At 42.1% G+C, this 21830-nt stretch overlaps 1 protein-coding gene across 1 annotated transcript in view; it reads left to right on the top strand.

Annotated features, from left to right (window-relative positions):
- Positions 1-1465: 1465 nt before the first annotated feature.
- The window catches only part of GPR55 (G protein-coupled receptor 55), a 61348-nt gene continuing 40983 nt past the window's right edge, over positions 1466-21830 (top strand). Inside the window, exon 1 of the mRNA XM_036765739.1 lies at positions 1466-1590. Within this exon, the coding sequence (XP_036621634.1) occupies positions 1545-1590 (46 nt within the window). The 5' untranslated portion in view covers positions 1466-1544. The remainder of the gene's footprint in view (positions 1591-21830) is intronic.

The raw sequence follows: 21830 nt of genomic DNA on the forward strand, positions 1-21830 counted from the left end.
CCCTTTCACTGGGCATACAGTAGGTGCTTCATAAATGCTTGTTAGATTAGAAAGGATAATAGAAGGTAGTAATTCAGATGGATAGTTGTGGGGGTGGGGAGAATACACTGGGACCCACTGAATGTGAAAAGACCCAGAAGAAGGAAGGCCTTCAACAGACTGGGGAGGCTTTCCAGAAGGACAAGGACAAGAGAGGCACAGGATGAGACATCACAGAGGGGTCGCAATGTGCACCTGTGGAGAGACTGCCCCCACCTTTGGGGTTGTGGATCCAGTGAATTGTAAGGGCATGATGAGGCCACAAAGGAAAGAACCAGATAAAAGATAATTGGTGGAGGAAGAGAATCCTCTTCCAGGTCCCAGGCAAGGTCAGGGCTGGGTCTCCACTCTTGGTCTGGTCACCTTAAAAAAAATGTGAGCTTTTGCTATGTGCTCAGTCCTGGGTCCTACAAGATTCTGTGGGGGAACAGGGGAAGCAAAGCAATAGCCACTGTCCTCAGCTAGGAAGAAACTAATCCCTCATTTCTTCAGGCCTTTGAATGTGGGGAGCCCTGGGCTTCTGTTTGGACAGATTCTGGGTCCTTCTGTCATGTAGACTAGTCTGAAAGAGGACTTGGCATTTGGACAGATAATGAGAATACAAATGACCCAAGACTGGCACAGGAGAGAGGGGAATGGACAAAGTCAGGTATGATTGGAACCCAGCTCCTCAGACTCAGTCAGGGGCACCACACTGACTCAGGAGCCCAGGGTGGAGGTTCTCCTCTACATCGCCCCGGCTCTTCTCCTCCAGAAGTCAGCCAGTCTTCACTGACTTCTCTTGGGCCAAGGCTGCCATGAAGTCCTCTGCTGCCCTCAGGTGGTGATGTCATGGTTGTTCTGGATACCCACAATTCCTGTCCAGCCTCATCATTTTACAAACAGGGAAACTGAGGCCTATCCCATTCCAGTTTGTTTCATTCCTACAAGATTAACAGCAGCACATGCAATCATCTACAACAGCAAGCATTTCTTAGATGTGTTTATGTGGTTTTGCTCTGCACCAGGGATGGAAAGGATGTGACCCAGACCTCATGGCCTTGCTTTTGTTTTTGTTGTGTTCCTCATCCTTTGTTCTCGAAGAGTACCATGGACAGCAGGAGCGGGACATCTCGACTTGCCTGGGAGTTGGATTTGAGTGAGCCACAAAGTCCTCAGCCTTGTTCTCTCTTCCAGAGCCATCGGTTGGGTTTAGGACTTTATATATAAAATTGCTTTGATATTATAAAGAAGTGGCATGTCATAATTGAAGTGTGGTTCTTCAATTTGATGTTCATATGGCTCTATTGTCAATGTGCCTAGAATCATGAGGCCTGAGCTGGTTTTCACCACATAACCTCATTACTGGGGAAAAGCAAATTTAGGAGAGAGCACTGAATGTACTGAGATCTGTTTTACAGCTGGGACTCTGCAGGTGCCTTGGAGGCAGAGAAGCAAACCCACTGGAAAGAGACCTCTCCAGGGCTGCCTGAGAAGGAGCACAATTCTGGAATGTCCAGGGGAAGATGTTCCCAGAGACCAGACAACTTCATGGGATATCTGGAACTCAAGGTGAAACGTGCCCATTAACTGGACATTGGGAGTAGGTTACAAGGGGACTGCTGTTACTGGATATTGACGATCATTCTTGTATTGCTTTTGTCTTTTGTTTCCTGGTATTTATGTTTACTGAATTTTCTTGGTGACTTGGCTGATATGTACACCTCCCCTCTAAAATTGTTACATGGCGTGCCCTCTAAGTGGTTTGAGTGTGTTACAGCTACATATAGGGCCTATTTACCAAAGCTTGTCTCCTTGGGGGATACATGAGATTGTGACTAAGTTTATTCAATTTTATGACATTGATGGAAACATGGATTATGGTCTGTGACACCTGTTTCCTATTGTGAGTTTAAGTCCCCTCATTCATAGGTGCTAATTTGGCCCAAACAGCAGCAGAGATTAGGATGATGATGTTGGGGATACAGGGACACTATGAGATTGAACGTGGTGCCAAACCAGATTATGTTTGGTTTTGTTGTTCAGTCATTTCCGTCTCTATGGTTAGCACCAAGTAGGGGAGTTGCTGAGACTTGCTTATCCACCAGTGTTGGGAGGAGGCTTTCATGGGGAAGGAGATACCAAGTTGATAGCTTTCTACATCACCTGCTCTTTGTCACCCACCCCTCCCTGCAAGTTGTCATGTTCTTGCTACCTGAGGAGGAATGGTATGCAAGGGCTGAGCCTCTTCTGCGCAGGTGGACCTGTCTGGATTGTCTTAGAGTTACCTGTAAAAGCTGGCCCCACCTTGAAGCCATGGCTGATATTCAGTGATGGCTGTCCTGTCAATGGACGGCTACCCAGATGTACTTATAATAAAATCCTTTCAATTCTCTTTGGCCTGAGTTTTGCCTCATTAATCAGGGTGAAAACCCAAAGGAGAATTTTCCTTTCAACATAGTGGCAACATTTCCCAGCTTTTGTTCAATCGGCCGGGTCGGGTCTCCAAAGGGCAGTTCCTACTACTCTCAGACAACATGGCAAAGCCAATTAATATAAAACCTTCTCATAAGAACCTGGTTCACTCCTTCGCACGAGTGCACACAGCCCCAATGGGAGGAGGAGGCTTCAGTTTAGGCCGTAATTGTAGTGAGGTGCATGTGTGAGAAATGGGTGACAGGGTTTAACACACATCACCTGTTCTGGAAATCCCTCTCAGTGAAGACCTCATGCAGAATCCGTGTTGTTGTTTGTTGGTCCTTTTTTCTGGAAGAGGACTGATGACATCATGAGGGTGGCATCTTGACCTGCTCGTGAGCTGGATTTGAGTGAGGCAGAGCTGCGCAAAGTCGTCCGCCTCACTGTCTCTGCCAGAGGTCCATGGAACTTGCAGTCTGGCTGGGGAGGATGTCACAGGCACACATGAAATAAATAATAATGCAAAGTGGCCCATGCCTGAGTCCAAATAAGGGGTGGGGGGAGCTGGAAGAGATCCTTTCTAAAGCTCTTTCCAGCCCCTAATCCTATGAATCTAAGGGCTGTTTGTATCACTGAGATCTGGGACAGTCAGAGAAGGCTTCCTGAAGGAGGTGGGCTTAGAGCTGGGTTTTGAAGAAAGAACTGGAGAGACTTAGACCAAGAAAGGCCTATCAGGCAGGAATCCTAGTATGAGAAGCAGTCCAGAGGCAGGAATAATAATACATTTCTATAGCATGTTGTAGCCTCATGAAGCCTCTCCTGATCTCCTCCCTCCAGATGTCAGCCCACCCTCCCAATTCTTCAAATTTATTTTGCATAGATCTTGTACATTCATATATATACATATATGTATGTGTGTGTGAGTGTGTGTGTATGGTATCTTCCTTGACAGAGTATAAGCTCCTGGAAGGCAGGGACTTTTTATCTTTGTCTTTGTATCCCCAGAAACCAATACGATGCTGACACATAGTAGGTGCTTAATAAATGCTCAGTTAATTGCCTTCCTTCTCAATAGATAGTAGTGGCAAAGAGACAAACTTAGACCTAACAGCAAAATACCAGAAAATAGAAAAAAAAAAAACCCTAACAACGGGAGCTGTCCAACAGTGGAGGGGGCTCCCTGAGGAGAATGACAGTCATGGTAGTAATGATGGCTAACGTTTATAGAGCACCTACTATGCACCATGTAAATGTGCCCGTCCCTTTACCAATGTAATGCGCTGAGCCCTTTGCAAAAATGATCTCATTTGATCTTTACAACAACCTGTGAAGTTGCTGCTATTATCATCCTCATTTTACAGTTGAGGAAACTGAGGCAGACTGTCACTAAGGAGGTCATGGGATGACAGAGTCTCAGACCTAGAGCTGGAAGGGACCTCAGAGGCATCTCACTCTCCTCATCTGTCTCCCTTTTTTCTCATCGCTCCCTCTCTTTTCTTATCTCTCTTTCTCTCTCTTTTCTCATCTCTCTTCCTCTCTTTTCTTATCTCTTTCTCTTTTCTCATCTTTCTCTTCTCATCTTTCTCTCTTCTCATCTCCCTTTCTCTCTTTCCTCATCTCTCTTCCTCTCTTTTCTTATTTCTTTCTCTTTTCTCATCTCTCTTTTTCTTTCTTTCCTCATCTCTCTTTCTCTATCTTTTCTCATCTCTCTCTCTCTCTCCCCCTTCCCATCTCTATCTTTTTCTCCTTTCCTACCTCTCCTTACTAAACTAGCTTTTTGCTCAAGGCAGACACAGTTCTAGGAACACATTTGCCACCAGAGGGCAGAATAAGCCACTGTTTAGAGAGCAAGGCTGAATCGATGTAAAGTCTTCCAGTTAATGCAGAGACCATCCAATCCAAGCTCCCAGTTGACTTGGAAATCCCTTCCAAAGCTCACCTGGTGGGGAGGTCGTCCACATTCTATTCGAATACTTTTAGCCACACCACCTTACAGGAGAGGTCATCTTGTTGCTGGACAATGCTATTTCAATTCACATTAATATCAATAAGGGACACTGGGCTGAAATCCGGGACACAAAACCTCAGACTCTTATAGCTGCGTGACCCTCGGCCCCTCATCTGTATAGTGGGGATAATAACAGCACCTACCTCCCAGGATTGTTGTGAAGATCAAATGAGATGATAATTATAAAGCCTTAGCACTGTGCCAGGCATATAGCAAGTACTACATATAATCCTATAAGCCACATACTTAGTTTATATGTAATATTTAATAATATACAAACCATATGCTTGTTAGCTATTAAAATCATCCAGGGCAGCTAGGTGGGTGTGTCAATATATATGATCATTGTCAACATGCCTATGTGGTTCTGTATCACAAAGTTTACAAGCCTCTCCACATAGAAGGTAGAAGAAGTAAACCATTGATTCAGACACCAGAGGACCAGATCCCATAACCAATACGCCAAATCCATCACAGCAGCAAAGAATTCAATACCCAACATCACAGCATGGAGCTTTGCCATCCCCAAACCATCTGCCCCCTGCTGGGGCCTTCCCACAAAGAAGCTCACTCACAGCCACCACATGTCTGCTCTCTCTCCCTCAGCTCTAACTGCTGTAACTGCTCTCTCACATTTCCTATGACATAACTTCCTTTTCCTCTCATCAAGGTCCTCCTACCACATGTGACTTGGGCTTCTTGTATAAGCAGGTCACATGGCCTATTAATGGGTAGGAAAGATCTTCGAATCTAAATTGCTACTACAGTGGAGTAGTGGATAGCATGTGGGACCTGGAGTCAAGAAGAATCCTCTTCCTAAGTTCAAATCTGGCCTCAGACACTTACTAGCTGTGTGACCTTGGGAAAGTCACTTAACCCTGTTGGCCTCAGTTTCCTCACCTGTAGAATGAGCTGGAGAAGAAAATGGCAAACCACTCTGGTATCTTTGCCAAGAAAATCCCAAATAGGGGTCAAAAAATCAGACACAACTGAAAGATGACTGAACGACAACAACAAAAATTGTCATTACTATTATTGCGATATTTAATTATAACAGTTTACTGAGGAATGTTCCTAATGTGCCTTGGTTTCCTCATCTGTAAAGTGAGGCCTCTAAAGTCCCTTCTGTCTTTCAATCTATCCTCCTAGACTGGTCTCCTTCCTCTAGGTATAATGTGTTTTCCACTAAACCAAGCTATCAATATAGTGGTAGGGAGAGTAAATCTTATGGTCCCATTTTCTGGATGAGGAAATGGAGGTGCAGAGAACTTTTGTGATTTGCCCAAGATCACTCGGCCATTAAGAAAAGAAGCATGACATATATAACCAACATCAAATCACTTACTGTCTTAGTGAAGGGAGGAGGGGAAGGGGGAAGGGAGGGAGAAAATTTGGAACTCAAAAATTTTAAATTAATTAAATTAATTTGTCTTTATGTATAATTAGAAAAATACTATTAAAAATAGAGATGGAAAGGGGAAAAAGGGAACAGACTCAAGTGCTGCTTATCTTGCAAATATATTCAGGCAATTAAACACATGTAGATAGAAGAAGAAGGAGGAGGAGGAGGAGGAGGAGGAGGAGAAGAAGAAGAAGAAGAAGAAGAAGAAGAAGAAGAAGAAGAGAAGAAGAAGAAGAAGAAGAAGAAGAGAGAAGGAGGAGGAGGAGGAGAAGAAGAAGAAGAAGAGAAGGAAGGGAGGGAAGGAGGTAGGGAGAAAAGGAGGGAGGCAGGAAGGAAGGAAAGAAGGAAGGAAGGAAAACAAAGGAAGCAAGGAAGGAAGGAAAACAGGAAGCAAGGAAGGAAGGAAGAAAAAAGAAAAGAAAAGAAAAGAAAAGAAAAGAAAAGAAAAGAAAAGAAAAGAAAAGAAAAGAAAAGAAAAGAAAAGAAAAGAAAAGAAAAAAGGAGAGGAGAGGAGAGGGGAGGGGAGGGGAGTGGAGTGGAGTGGAGTGGAGGGGAGGGAAGGGAAGAAGCCTGGCTGTAGATGTTGGGGAGTTTGCGGCCCGCTGGCAGAGGCGGAGTGGGTGGGGTCACCACAAAGGAGATAGAAACTTAGATTCTTGTCCTGGATCTGAATTTAACCCTTCTGAGCTTCATTTTCCTCATGTGTAAAACAGGGCTGACAATTGACATTTACATGGGCTTTAAAGTTTGAAAATTGCTACCCGTCATCTCACTTAAGCCTCCCTGTATCCTCCATGATTAGCAACCAGTTACTATTATCCCCACTTTACAGATAAGAACACGGAGGCTCAGAGACATTTAGGGACTTGACCATGGACACACAGAAGTGAGTGTTGGAGCCAGAAATGGAAGCCAGGCCTTCCTGACTTGCAGTCCAAGAGGAAAACATTTGTGCTGCCCAAGTCATGGAGTCTTTAGGGAGAGACGCTTCTAATCACTGTGATCATTGTGCATCACTATTGGGCATTTCTGCTTCTTGACCTATTCTCTCAATCCCAGCTTGCATTGGGAGAGGGGCTCCTACTCTTCCCTCTGAGAATATAGTGAGATCTATGTAAAATATTTTTCAAGCCATAGAGCACTGTATAAATGCCAGGCAGCAGCAGCAGCATTATCAAACCTTGCTGAGTTTTAGAATTGGCATCTTTCTTTTCTGAATGCTCACAAACTGTCGCTTTAATAACCCGTTCTAGAATGGCGCCAGGAGCCCAAATCCAGTTCACCGCCCTCTGACTTCCGTCTGGTTCCCCACAAAAGCTTCTTTTATTTTCCGAAGGGCCTTTGGAAGATTCCACTCTTCCCAACTCCCTCATTCACCTTCTTTCCAGGTCACACTTTGCTAATTCCAAATCCAGCTGTCATCCATTGATTCCTGCTAGTACACTTGTATTGTATCTCTGCACCAGCTTTAATCACCTCTTCTAACTTCTCATTTGTTTCCTCCTTCTCTTCAGGCTGTTTAGAGTGAATCAGATGTTCTGGGCTCCCTCTCCCAGTCCTCACTTGCCCTGGTGGGCTGGGATCCCAGAGAAAAGCTATTCAGAGTTCTAGGGATAACCCTGAAAGGTTGTGGACAAGCCTCCGCTGGGTGTATTTCTCCAATATCATTTAACCAGATAATATCTCCCAAATTAATATTAATTTGCACTAATTATCACAAAGGGATATTTTCTGAGAATGTCTATATTAGCAAGGACCAAAGTACAAAAAAATTACCGCTACCTCCTCCCCCAAACTAGAAGGTGGATTATCCTGTCTGCTCTCACTTGACCCCTCAATCAGATTTGAGTTAATGTACTCAAACTTAAAGTGTCTGCTACTAAACATCCATTCTGCCCCACCCCCAACCTAGGAGGTAGCCTTCCTGGCCCAGGGAGTCCTTTTCTCCCTCCAAGGAGTCTTCACCAATTTCCCTTCTGGGTGTCACATAGCTGTTGGATGAGCTCAGCAGAGCTGGCTCTTTGTTGGGATAGGTCAAGCTGGTCACTTCTCTGGTCTACTATGTAGTTTTTTCACTAGACTCAGCTACTGCTGTCATTGGCTCCTGGATTCTGACAGTAGGTAGGATCTTGGGTGTCTTTGAGGAATCCCTGGATGTATCTCCAGGTCTCAGTGGCTGCCTGGGTGCTCCCATCACAACAAGATAGTCATTCATCCAAGATAAGGGAAGAAGAAACACAACAGAGGTGCCATGCATTTGCGGACACATGGTAGTCAGGTAGGAGAGAGGGCCTGATGCTACCACTCTCCCTTGAAGCCCACAGCAATTTTTGGTTCTTCCTCACTTGAGAGCTTCCAGGAAAGAGAGCTAGAGATTTTTCTCAGCCTGAAGCTTTTCATCATCACACCACACACACACACACACACACACACACACACACACACACACACCAGTAGGCCAACAGGAAACAGACCCAGGATACCTGAGAGTGCTTTGAAGTGGAGGGAGGGATCTCTCCATTACACTTTGTGTACAATATCCTCAGAAGGAGGCTCAGTAAGGCTCCCGTGGGTTTGGAACCAGGCAGAGCCCTCATTGGCCAGTCCCCAGTGCACTAATAGCCACCCACAGCAACATCGTTTTCATTTCTTTCTCCACTGACCTTCATCCAAATGCTCTCTACCACGTTTTCCTTCTCTTGTTTCTGAATTTCTTCACATTAATGTACATACTGTCTTCCTCATTAGAGTGTAAACTCTGCGAGGGCAGGCATCTTTTGGGTTTCTTTGTATCCCCAGCACCTAGGACAGTACCTGGCACATAGTAAGCACTTGAAAAATGCTTATTAGCTAATTGATTAATTCTCGGTAACAATATTACTACCACCACCCGCCATGAGGAAGAGACAGCTCAATGTAATATATAAAGTGAAGGACTCAGAGTTAGAGAACACAAGTTCAGATCCCATGTCCAACATTTATTGTAGTGTGACCATGGATAAGCCTCGGTTTCCTCACCAGCAAAATGGGGCCAATAAGACTTGTCGCACTCTCCTCGGAAAGGTACTAGGAGGTTCAAATGAGACACCATGTAAGTAATAGCTATGCAAATTTCAGTTAGCATTATTCTATTAGTTTTGGATGTGGCATGCCCTCCCAGAACCATATTCTATCCACGGGTCTTATTCCATCAAGTCAGTGAGTCCTTAATTTGGAGCTGAAGGACCTTCCCCTCCATTACCAGTTTAACACTCTTCTGCTTAGATCCATAAGGCCCCAGGAGAATATATTTCACCAGCCCTTTTAAGGAGCACTCCACCCCTGGCCATCAGTTCTATATTTTTTATATGTGGCTCAGAAATCCAAATCCCATTACTGGACTCTATCATCAGGCCTCTTTCAGTTATTAGGTTCCATTATTCTAGTACTAGGGGAAAGTAGAAGAGAGAAGAGAGGAAAGGAAGGAAGGGAAGAGGAGACTAAGAGAATATGATTCCCTTGGAAGTGGTCACAGAATGCTGAATTCTTCTCTGTGCTGTAGGCCTAGTGCCAGATGGCTCTCTGATACTGCTGACTTGTATAGCCAGGGGTGTCCTGGCACCAACTGAACAGGAACTGGTAACTAAGTTTTCAATGTGAGCCTTTGCACCTTAAAAATTAGCAGATGCTACCAATCAGGGCTTGGTTTATTGGTTTGTTGTTTGTCTAGACTTAAGAAAATGTTAAGAATACAGATTAAACTTAAAAGTATATAAGCATACTTTTTTAAAGAGAGCCTATTGTTAAACATTTACCAGCACACTACTGTGTTTAGAAGATAAGATCAGGACTAATTTCTTCTTTTCCCCATTTTTTGAGGGGGGAAGTAATTGTGGGTTAAGTGACTTGCCCAAAACCATACAGCTGGTTAGTGTCTGAGACCAGATTTGAACTCAGGTTCTCCTGGTTCCATGACTGGTGCTCAGTCTACTGCACAACCTAACTGCCCCAGGGGTATTGAATTTCAATAGCATCAGTATCCTGAATCTCCCTTCCTTTCCTATCCTTCCCTCTCCCTTCCCTTCTTCTCCTCTTACCCTCCCTCCTTTCTTCTCCTTCTCCCTTTCCCTCTCCTCTTTTCTTTCCCCTTTCCTCTTCTCTCCTCCTGTTCCTCCTCTTCTCCCTCCTATACTCATAGGATGTCAGAGACAGAAGGGGCCTAAGGGATCATCTAGTAAAAACCTGCCCATTTTGCTGATAAAGAATTGGGTTCAACAGAGGTTAAAAAACTTGCTCACGGTCACACGTAAAGGAAGGACAAAGCAGGAACTAGATCTTTTCACTACCCTGCTGTCTCTGTTACTCTCCAGATAGTTGACTTGGAGTCAAAGGATCTGGGTTCAAAGCCAATGTCTGAACTTGGGAAGCCTTATGTAAATCATACTATTTCCCTGGGCTTCAGGTTCCTCACTTGTGAAATTAGGGGGTTGTACTAGATGACCTCGGAGGTCCCTTCCAGCTGTGATCTATGATTTTATCAGCCTTTTAAGTGCCTACTGTCCACCACTGTGCCAGGCTCTGGAATGGTAGAAAATTAGGAAAGTTTACCAAACCAGACCAAAAACATATACAAGATGCTTTTCCTAAGCTATTGACTGGGAGCAGTGGGCCTTTGGAGATGCATCCAGGCTGTTTAAATGCTTATAAAGCAAAATCTGGGCTTTGGAGAGGACTAAATTGATATTTGGAGGGAAGGGGAACCACATTTCCCTGCTGTGTGATTCACTGGAGAAAAAGAAAACAAGCCCAAAAAGAGTTCTTGGAAGAACTTAAAAAGGAATTAAAATCAATAAGAGAGATCGAGGAAAATTTTGAGAAAAAATAAAAGCAATTTAAGAAAATTTTGAAAAGAAAGTTAACCAATATAAATATAAATCTTAAGGAAGAAAATAACTCCTTGAAAACTAGAATTGGGCAAGAGGAATCAAATGATGTTATAAGGCAGCAAGAAATAATAAAACTAGAAAAAATAGAAGAGGATCAATGTTGATACAAGCGACCCACCTCCTGACAGAGGAGTTTTTTTTGACAGACCAATGTGGTAATTTGTTTTGCTTGACTGAATAATTGTTATAAGTCTTTTGTTTTTCTTTCTTTTTTGATGAAGGGCAGGTGAGAGGAAGAGAAAGGATGTAATTATGAATTGAAAATAAAATAAAAATTTAAAAATAAATATGATATTTCATTTTTTGCTGCCCTAATTTTTTACAATGTGACCTTTTATATCTAAGTCATGTATCCATTTGTACCTTGTCTTGGTATATGCTGTGATGTATTGTTCTAAGTCTATTTTCTAATAGACTGTTTTCCAGTTTCCCCCATGATTTTTGTCAAATAGTAAGCCCCAGCAGGTAGGGTCTTTTGGCTTACCAAACACCATACTAATATATTCCTGTGCTTCTGTATGTTATGTACCCAGCCTGTCCCACTGGTCAACTTTTCTTTTTTCTTAACCAGTAACACATAGTTTTGATAATGATTGCTTGTAATGTGGTTTGAAACTTAGTACTGCTATGCTCCCTTCCTTTCCACTTGCCTCTTCCCATTATTTCCTTTGAGATTCTTGATCTTTTGTTCCTCAATATGCATTTTGTTTTATTTTTCTTAGTGTTATAAAGTAATCTTCTGGTAATTTGCTTGGTGTGGCACTGATTGAGTAGATTGGTTTAGGTAATATCATTTTTATTACATTGGCATGGCCCAATCATAATTAATTAATATCCCTCTGATGTCTTATAGTTATATTTAAATAGTTCCTTTTTGTACCTTGGTATATAGACTCCTAAATATTTTATAAACTTTGTAGTTATTTTGAATGGAATTTTTTTCTGTATCATACTATCGGATTTTGTCGTTGACATATTTAAAAGTTGATGATTTCTATGCATTTATTTATTATGCTGCTATTTTGTGGAAGTTAGCATTTCAGTTAATTTTTAGTGGGCTTTCTGGGCTTCTCCAGAACCTAAGATGGTTCTCTTATCTGCAAAAAAAAAAGATGATTTTATTTCCCCTTTCCCTGTTCTTATTCTCTCAATTTCTTTTTTGTGTCATTACTATAACCACAATTTTTAGCACTCTGTCAGACAATAATGTTGACAATGCTGAGGCTTTGCCTTACCACTGATCTTAGGGAAAAGCCTTCTACTTCATTTCTCCTACATATAATGCTAGCTATTGTTTTTTAATAGGTATTATTTCCCAGATTGAAGAAAAGTTCATTTATTCCTATGCTTTTTAGTGTTTTTAACAGAAACTGTCAGTGTGTTTTGTCAAAAGCTTTTTTCTGCGTCTGTTGATATAATTGTGTTATTCTGATTATTTTGTTATTGATGTATATTTTGCTCATAATTTTCCAAATTGAGCCAACTATGCACTCCGGATATAAATCCAACCTGATCATACTGTATAATCTTTCTGTGGTGTTACTGCACTTAAATGTTTTTTGTATTAACATGCATTAGTGATATTGGATTATGTTTTTCTGTACTTTGACTGACTTTCCCTGGTATAGGTATCAACACCATATTTGAATCTTCAGAGGAACTTGGTAGAATCTCTTTTTTTCTTATTTTTCAAAGAGTTTATGTCCTATTAGAATTATTTGTTCTTTGAATTTCAGAATTTAGTTCTAAATCTATCAGGTCTGAGACCTTTTTATTTAAAGCTTCATTTATATCTTATTCAATTTCTTTTTCTGAGATTAGGTTATTTAAATTATTTAATTCTTGTTGGATACGGATGCTTTAATTTTTATAAATATGCATCCATTTTATTTAAGTTGTCTGTCTTGGTGGTGTATAGCTGGACAAAATAGTTTCCAGTAATTTATTTTATTTCTTTTTCACTTGTAAATGTCCTTTTTATTTTTTATATAGAAAATTTATTTTCCCTCTTTTTTCATTTTTGGTAAATTTTTTATTCATTTTAAACTTAAATATAAAATGAGAAAAGAAAAAAGAACATTTCCATATATACAGCAGAACATAAGAGAGGATTTAATATAAAGCAATAAATTTCCATTTCAAGAAAACTTATATAATAAATGCTACACATTATTTTCAAAGTTCTTCAGCTTTTCTTTGCTTCCTTGTAGGTTTTCTTTTGTTCACTGCTATGCACTTTTAACTTTATTTTTCCCCCGCCTCTATCCTCTCCCTGCCCTAAAGACTAATGCTCTATCAATTTTTTTAAAAGCTCCTAGCTTTTCTGATCAAATCAATAGGCTTTTTTTCTGCCTTAGTTTTAAAAATCTCTCTTTTGATTTCAGAATTTTTGCTTGGTATTTAATTTGGGTTTTAAAATTTGTTGGCTCTAAAGCTGTTTTTCCTTCTATAGTTGTGTGTATAATCCATTGATCCATTCCTTCTCTTGTTTAGTGATTAAAGTGTTTAGGGATAGGGATTTTTCCCTCTCGGTTGCTTTGGAAGCATCCCAAAAGTTTTGCTATTTTATCATTTTCTTCAAGGATGTTATCTATCATTTCTATGATTTGTTTTTTCATCTACCAATTATTTGGATTATAAATTTAGTCTTCAATTCATTTTAATCCTTTTTTCAAAGGTCTTTTGTTGATTATAATTTTTACTGTTTTGTGGTCAGTAAAGGACATATCTAGCTTTTTTCCATTCGTTCCTGAAGGTTTTATGCCCAATGTGTAGTCATTTTTTAAAGGTGCCTATGAAATATGTAATAATCTTTCCTATTCCTTTTCAGTACTTAGCAGAGGTCTACCCTATCTAACTTTTGTTAAATCCTATTCTACTCTTTAATTTTTCTCTTATTTATCTTTTTGTTTGAGTTGTCTAGGTCTGGGCGCTTTGAGGTTCCTAATTATTTTACTTTTGGTGTCTATTTCTTCACTTAAGCATTTAGATACTGTGCTATTTAGTGTGTGTATGTGTATGTATTTGTGTATGTGTGTCCATACATGCTTATACACATACAAATGTAGTATATATTATGTATATATGTAGTTTTGATCCATTGTCTATAGTGCCTTTAAGTATAACATAGTTTCCATTTTTTATCAAGTCCATTTTTACTGTTACCTTGTCTGAGATCATGATTCTATCCCTGCGTTTTTTTAGTTTGCTTGATGCAGAGTAGATCTTACTCTGGCCTATTATTTTAATTCTGTTGAAATCTTTCTGTTTCAAGTATATTTCTTATAAATAACATTATTGGACTCTGCCTTCTAATGCCTTCTGCTATCCCTCCTTTTGTGGGTGAGTTTATTCTACTCATGTTTACAGTTATGATTTTTAACTTTCTATTTCCCTGCATCCTATCCTTTCATAGTCATTCTTCCCTTTGCCCTCTTCTGCTCCTCTGTACAAAGAACAAGAGGGTAGGGAGAAGAAAGAAGTATGTCCGACACTAGTGAGCTATAGTCGATGTCATCTGCTCAGCAAACATATATACATACAGGAATGTGTATGTGTATGTGTATTTGTACCCACAGATTTCTATAATACACAGTTTGCTTTTCTTTTCAAAAATATGATAAACTCAACCTGTAACTTTCAAAGGCGTACCACTTATGTTTGATTCTTTCTGACCTTCCTTCTATTCTTTTCTGTATATTTTTTAAAAAGGGAGCAGGGTCAGTGACCTTTTATTTATTTTATTTTTTCTGTTCTCCCCTATTCTTATCCTTCCTTCTTTCTATTCCTTCTTCCCCTCCCCCACTTCCATTTGGAGAGAAAAAGAAAAAAGAAAAACCAAGTCACTGTAACAGATATGATTAATCAAGCAAAACATATTCCCACATGAACCAAGTTTGAAAATGTACTTCTCATTCTGCACCCTGAGTCTTCCACCTCTCTGTCAGGAAGTAGGTAGCAGGCTTCATCATCAGTTATCTCTAATCACAGTTGTTCAATTGCATTGCTCTGAGTTCTAAAACCTTTCAAAATTGTTGGCCTTTATAATCCTGTTATTGTATAAATTGTTCTCTAGGTCCTGATCACTCCACTCAGAGTCAGTTCACACATGCCTTCCCAGGTTTTTCAGAAACCATCCCCTTCATTTCTTACAAAATAATAGCATTTTGTCACAATCATAGACTGCAGTTTGTTCAACCATTCCACAATAGGTGGGCAACCCCTTGCTTTCACATTCTCTGGCACTATAAAAAAGCTACCATAATATTTTTGTGTAAAGGAGTCCTTTTCCTATTTTTAACTCTCTGGGGTATAGGCCTAAGAGTTGTTTGCTGGGGCAAAGGATATACAAAATTTAATACGTTTTTGGACATAGTTCTAAATTGCTTTCCAGAATTTCTGGACCAATTCATAGCTCTATCAACAACGCATTAATGTACCTATTTTTCCACAGCCCTGCCAGCATTTATTCTCCTTTTCTGTCATCTCTGCCAGTCCAACAGATATGAGGAGGAACCTCAGAGCTGCTTTAATTTGTGTTTCTCTAACTATAAGTAATTTGGAACACTTTTTTTCCATGTCTGTTGATATCCACTCCTTGCTCATGTCCTTTCACCAGGATGGCTCCAATTCTTTCACCTCCATCAAACCTAAATCTTTCTATAATTTCTACTCTTTCACTCTTCCTTGTTCTTCCCTCTGAGGCTGAGCAGAATGAAATCACATGCCTGCCCTCCATCTTCTCTTCTCCAGGCCAAATACTTCCAACTCTTTCAAATGATCTTTATACAGCCTGGAGTCCAGTCCCTTCACCATCATGGGAATCCCCTTCTGGAAGTTCTCCAGTTTGTCAGCATTTTCACCAAAATGTGTCAGCCAGCCTAGGTGATCTTTACCTTCTTTGAATGTCTATGATACTTGTCTCATGGATCTCTATGGCTGAAAGAGATCTTAAAGTTCATCTAGCCCAAGCCCCTCATTTTATAGAGGGGAAAACTGAGGACAAGAGAGGTTTAGTAATTTGCCCAAGGTCACACAACCTATTTGTAACCATTTATCAGATTGTGCCAGGTACCGTTCTAGGTGCTATGGACACATAGGGGAAAAATTGAAGCAGTTCTTGGCCTCCAAAAGCTTATATTTTACCAGGTGAAATGAAATGTACCCAAATTATTACATACAAAATAAATACAAGGTAAATGGGGAAGAAGGAAGGGCAGCTAAACTGGGACTTGAACCCCAATTCTATGAGCCTAAATTTAAGGTTCTTTCCATTTCCCTCTCTGAATTTCTTTAACATACATTGTCTCATGGTACTTTGTAACTGGAAGGTACCTTAGAGGTTATCTTGACCAAATCTCTCATTTTATGGAAAAGAATGTGACCTGTCCACAGTCATACTGCTGAGTAACCAGCTGAGTTGGGGTTTGAACTGAGGTCCTCTGACTCAAAAATCCAGTGTTCATTCAAATCCCTTTATTTTATTGGTCTTGAATTTACTTCTCTCCCAAGTTTGAAGGGAACAAAGACGATTCTATTATTGGAGTCCTCCTGTGAATTGGTTCATTAAATGGAATGAGTTTGTGATATCCTTCCTACTGATCCCATATATTGTGCTTGTCACATCCAGACTTTCAGTTTTGTCACATGGGCTTGGAGGTGAGGTGGATAGATGGCGGTTACCACAGAGAAGACCAGGGATCTCCCACATGGCAGAGCTCTGAGGCAAAACCCTATTCGTTCATTGGGAGTTTTGATTGTGCCATTGATAGATCATCAAGGCTCCACAAAATGTAGCTATTTTTACTGTGGCCCCAAGTCTAGACACCTTCAGGCCTCAGTTTTCCTCATCTGAAAAATGAGAAGATTATCCTTTCGTCCTCTGATCTTATGACCATGATGATCATAGAAGCAAGATTGTGTCCAGGAGAGAAGATACACAAAAGAGCCAGGGTGGGATGGTGTTGTGGAGCATGTTGAACATGGAGTCAGGAGAGACTTGGGTTTAAGTCCCTTCTTTGTCACTCTCAGCATAGGCAAGTGACTGCACCTCTCAGCATTTCTAAGGTTGGATGATCACACATAGGGACATTGGCTCCCTCCCAGGCTTGTTTTCAGTGAAGGGCCTTGGAAACTTAAAGTTACAGTAGAAATAGGAGTTATCACAATCCAGCTCTTCAGGGCTCAGCACCCAGGCCTGGGACTGGTGCTGCCTGGCATTTGGCTTCTCTTCTGGAAAGGCAATGGCCCAATATTATCTTCCTTTATCAGAACAACTCACTTTTCTGCGATCAGGAAGTATTGCTTTCTTGCAAAATGTACTTAACTGATTTTCCCAGAGATTTTCCCAGCAGAAGAGTTTCATTAAATTATCTTGTAAGATATTTGGACACAAGCTGTTGAGTCATTGGCTTTAAACAGGTTAGTAGTAACTTCCATGCTAGCCAAAGATGAGGAGTCAGGGACCTATCTGAGTTAGCCTCAACATCAGGGCCAGCCTCTGGTTAATGATGTCTTCCAGGGCCCATCTTCACCTTTCCATGCCATTTCCCTCCATCTCCAATGCCTTTATTTCTTCCCTTTCATCTCTGCCATAACCTACTTTCTAGAAGGGCTCTAAGATCATAAGATCCCAGACTTAGAGCAGGAAAGAACCTCAGAGGCCATCAAGTCCAATGCCTTCATTTTACAGCTAAGAAAACTGAGGCCCAGAATAAGTGACATAGGCTATTGCGGTCATAGATCTAGAGCAGAAAGAGACCTCAGAAGCCATCAAATTCAACCTCATCATTCTTCAGAAGATGGACTTATAAGGAAGAGGGGCAGACCTACCCTTCTTGCCTCCACTTCCTCTCCGCTCGCTCACTTCTCAGTACTTTGCAGTTTGGCTTCTGAACTTATCACGCAAATGAAACTGCTCTTTTCAAAGTCATCAGTGAGACCCAGCAATACCACTGCTAGGTCTATCTCCAAAGATGATAAGGGGAGAAGAAAAGGAAACTATATGTTCTAAAAATGTTTATAGCAGCTCTCTTTGTGGTGGCAAAGAACTGGAAATTGCAGGGATGCCCATCAATTGGGGAATGGCCAAACAAGTAGTGGCGTATGATTGTGATGGAGTGGGAAATGATGAACTCAATGATCTTAGAAAAGCATGGAAGGACTTGCATGAAATGATGAAGGATGAAATGGGAAGAACCAAGAGAAGCAATATTGATTCAAAGTCACCACCGAGATCTTAATTGTCAAATCCGATGGCTCTTTCTCAATCCACTTTCCTCTTGATCTCTGTTGTCTCCCTTCTCATCCTGGATATTCTTGTCTCTCTGAGGTTTTGTGACACTAATCTTTCCTGTATCTCTTCCTATCTATTTGCTTACACCTTCTCTGTCTCCATTACTTCACTGACCATCCGTATCATGTCTCCTAACTGTGGGAATATATACCGATTCCCCTTTCCATATTCTGTCTCTCTATCTCTCTGTCTCTCTATCTATCTATATATCTCTCTGTGTCTCTCTTTCCCTCTCCCTCTCTTCTGTCTCTCTGTCTCTCTATGTCTCTCTGTCTCTCTCTCTGTCTCTGTCTGTCTCTGTCTCTCTGTCTCTCTCTCTCTCTCTCTCTCTTCTCCCCCCATCATCATCTCATGAGTTTGTCTTCTCTTTGCTGATGACTCCCAGATTTATATATCCAGCCCTAGTTTATCTCCTGAGCTCTAATCTTGTTCTTTTCTGTCTTCACAGCATCCATTCCCTTCTCTACACTCACACTCAATCCCTAGTTCAGGACCTCATTACCTCTCCTTGGTTGATGGTATCACCTGGTTTCTCCTCTCTTGGTCTTCATTCCTCTCCAGGCTCCTGACTCCCCAGACTTTCTCTACCATGACCCAAGATGGTACCCCTTTGCCCCCCTGTTAGAATGTTGCCCTTGAGAGCAGGGACTGTCATTCTTTCTACTACCATTTGTATTCCCAGCACGTAGATCAATGGGGCAGCCCCCTAACAGGTCGCTGTCCTCAATTCTCTCTGCCACATAGGAAGATGTTTGTTGACTTGAATCTCCCCAAATCATCCTCCACAGAGCTGCCAAAGTGTTTTCCTGAAAGTGGCTAGCTGCTCAAACCCCTCTTCCCTTCAGGAAAGTCCAGTGGCTCCCGATTTCTTTAAAAATCCAGTACATGCTAACAATACAAGGCCTCTATCTGGCCTTGAGAGCCCTTCAAAACTTGCTTTCCAGGCTTCTTATAGGTGGCCTTCTTTTACACTGAGCACAGTCCCGCCAAATTAGTCTCCTTAGTTTTATCTCATATGTGACCTTCCACTTCTCCCATGCCCAGAAAACTGTCTCTCCTCACCTCCCTCTCTCAGAGTCTCACTTCATTTGTAACTTGACTTTAGCACTGCCTTCTACATGAAGCTTTTCCTGATTTTCTGCAGCCGGTGTCCCCCTCCCCGGCCCCCTTCAAGTCACCTTGTCTATGTAAATTTACATTGTTTCTCCAGGCTAAATGATAAGCACTTTAAGAGGACAGGGACAGTTTGATCTGGCTTTTATTCCCCTAACTCAGTGCCCAGTGCATAAAGCTTATTCATTGGCTGCCCAAGATCACCCAGCCTTCTGACTCCAGAGCCAGGGCTTTTTCCTCAGTATCATGGAGCTCCAGAGTACAATAAAGGACTGGGCACCAGTGACTGTTTTCAAAGTCAGTGACAACTACCTGCTGTAATGCCAATCGTGGCAGCACACTGGAGGGCTGCTGCTGGGAAAATTTAAAGGGTCTAATCCCATGGTGTAATGAACTGTCTATTCAGAACTAAACATTGTTCAATAAACCAGAGCATAACATTCATAGCAACATGACAACTTATTGCTAAGGTAGCCATACAGCCTTAAAGAAAACACATCACCCAGCATATGACATAACACCCAGTAGGCATATATCACTGTGTCCCCAAACACTTGTTTATACCATCGGGGGTCCCAGGCCAGGGTCTTCCCCACACAACACATCCTTAAGGGGTAGCAGAAACTACCTCACCCTCCGCCCTAGGTCACAGTGAGTTATAATCCTCTCAATCCAAACAGGGTCCAAGTAAAGTCCTCTTTCACCTTGACTCAAGGCTTAATTCCAAGCCCGGTCGCTGCAGGTCCAAAGGCCAACTGCTCCCGGCTCCTGCCTGGATCCAGACGCAAACAGCTCTCTGTTCCTGCTTTGTGTCTCAGCTCACCGCTGCACTCCAAGCTCTCCCTGCTCCTGCCTGACAGCAGGCTCCAGGGGCTCCTGCTCCCAGCTTCTTTCTCTGGGAAAACAAAGCTTAACGGGCCAACACAATATTTACACACATTACCAACAATTACCATCTCAAGTTACTTTCCAAGCCCAGAAGCTCCATGATAACAGTTCTTAAAGAGAGCTTAAGCTAAGCCTCCTTCCCTTGGGCAAGTCTCTGCCCTTTAGCTCAATTCACTTTCACTATTGGGAGGCTGCAGCGAGCCTCTGCTGCTGTGGCTGCTGGCCTGCTAGCCTTCTCAGTGCTTAGTGCTCATCTTCTTCCTCTGGGTTCACATTCCCAGCTGGGAGGCCCTTCAAACAACAGCATGGCCTAGACGATCTTCCCCTGGATCAGCTCCTCCCTCCGTTGGCTCTCGCTCGCTTCTCTCTCTGCTCTGCCTCTCTCTCTCTCTCTCTCTCTCTCTCTCTCTCTCTCTCTCTCTCTCTCTCTCTCTCTCTCCCTCTGTCTCTGCTCCTGCTCTCTCAAATATTCTATTCCCGTTAACATTCTTTTTCCGTTAGGTCTGGCTCTCGATCTCTGGCCGTGCTCCCAAACCAGGCATGACTAGGTAATGGCAAAACAAACACAAAACCTAAGCAGCGCCTGCCCTCAAGAATCTTACCTTTTATTGGGAGAAACAATGTTATCCAGTCGAAACCTCTCATTTTTACAGCTGAGGAAACTGTGGTTATGTCACTTGGCCAAAGACCCACAGTGGATATCAGGGCAGAATTGGAACCCAGGTTCAGAATTTGAACTACAAGACAGCATTCTTTCCACCAAACTGTGCTCACCAATCAATAAACATTTATTAAGCACCTACTACATGCCACTCATTGTGGGAAGAGCCAGGGATACAAATAAAAAAAAGACAGTCCCTATCCCCAAGGAGCTTACAATCTAATGGGGAAGGGCCCCCCACACCCACCCCATGATGTCCCTCCCGGATTGTTCTTGGCTGTAGGCCATTTCCCTGGGCTGATCACTCCCTCCTTGGGTGCCCTTTCCCACTGGTCTCCTTGGGCTTGTGGTCTTCAGCAGCTCTCAGAGCTGGGCTAAGTTCTGCCCCAGCTAATTTTCCAGGATGACGTCTTTGCTTTCACTCTAGCTAAAGGTTTGCTGTTTAGCTGCAGCTAAAGATTTTGCTGGGGCAGTCCCATGGGCTTAGGGAGGAGGAGTCCCGAGACCCTGGTGGATTAAAAACCCACAAAGACAAAACCAAGCCAGCAAGCCCTGGGGGAGTTATGGGAAAGCTCAACACAATCAGGGTCCTTGCCTTCATTGGTTCAGCAGGCATGGTCCCCTCAATCCTGACCCAGCATGCATCCACGAAAGCCTAATTAACATCCACATGCCCCTGTGATCAGTAAATACCAGTTCCTTTAAAGGAGTGGCTGACTTCCTGGAAGCTTTTTGCCAATCAACAAATACTAAGGATTAGCCCTGGTATCCTGAGACAGGTTTGGGGGGAGTTTTTGTTTTGTTTTTATTTTTTAATGTTAAAAAGTGTCCCTTGTACATAAAAAGTTTGGGAGTCACTGACCTAGTCCGATCTAATTTTACAGGTGAGGAAACTGAGGCCCAGAGAGGGGTAGTCACTTGCCCAAGGTCACACAGTGACAAAACCCAAGGAGAGAAGCAGGTCAACTGACTTGCAGACCAGGGAGGCTGGTATTCTCTTCATTAATGCCTTTCCCCCAACCCCAATCCACAGTGATAACTGGAATCCCTTCAGAGGCATCATTTCATCCCACAGTTTAGAGACAGAGCCTGAATTAGTAGAG

Source organism: Trichosurus vulpecula, chromosome 7 (genome assembly GCF_011100635.1).
Source record: "Trichosurus vulpecula isolate mTriVul1 chromosome 7, mTriVul1.pri, whole genome shotgun sequence".
NCBI lineage: Eukaryota > Metazoa > Chordata > Mammalia > Diprotodontia > Phalangeridae > Trichosurus > Trichosurus vulpecula.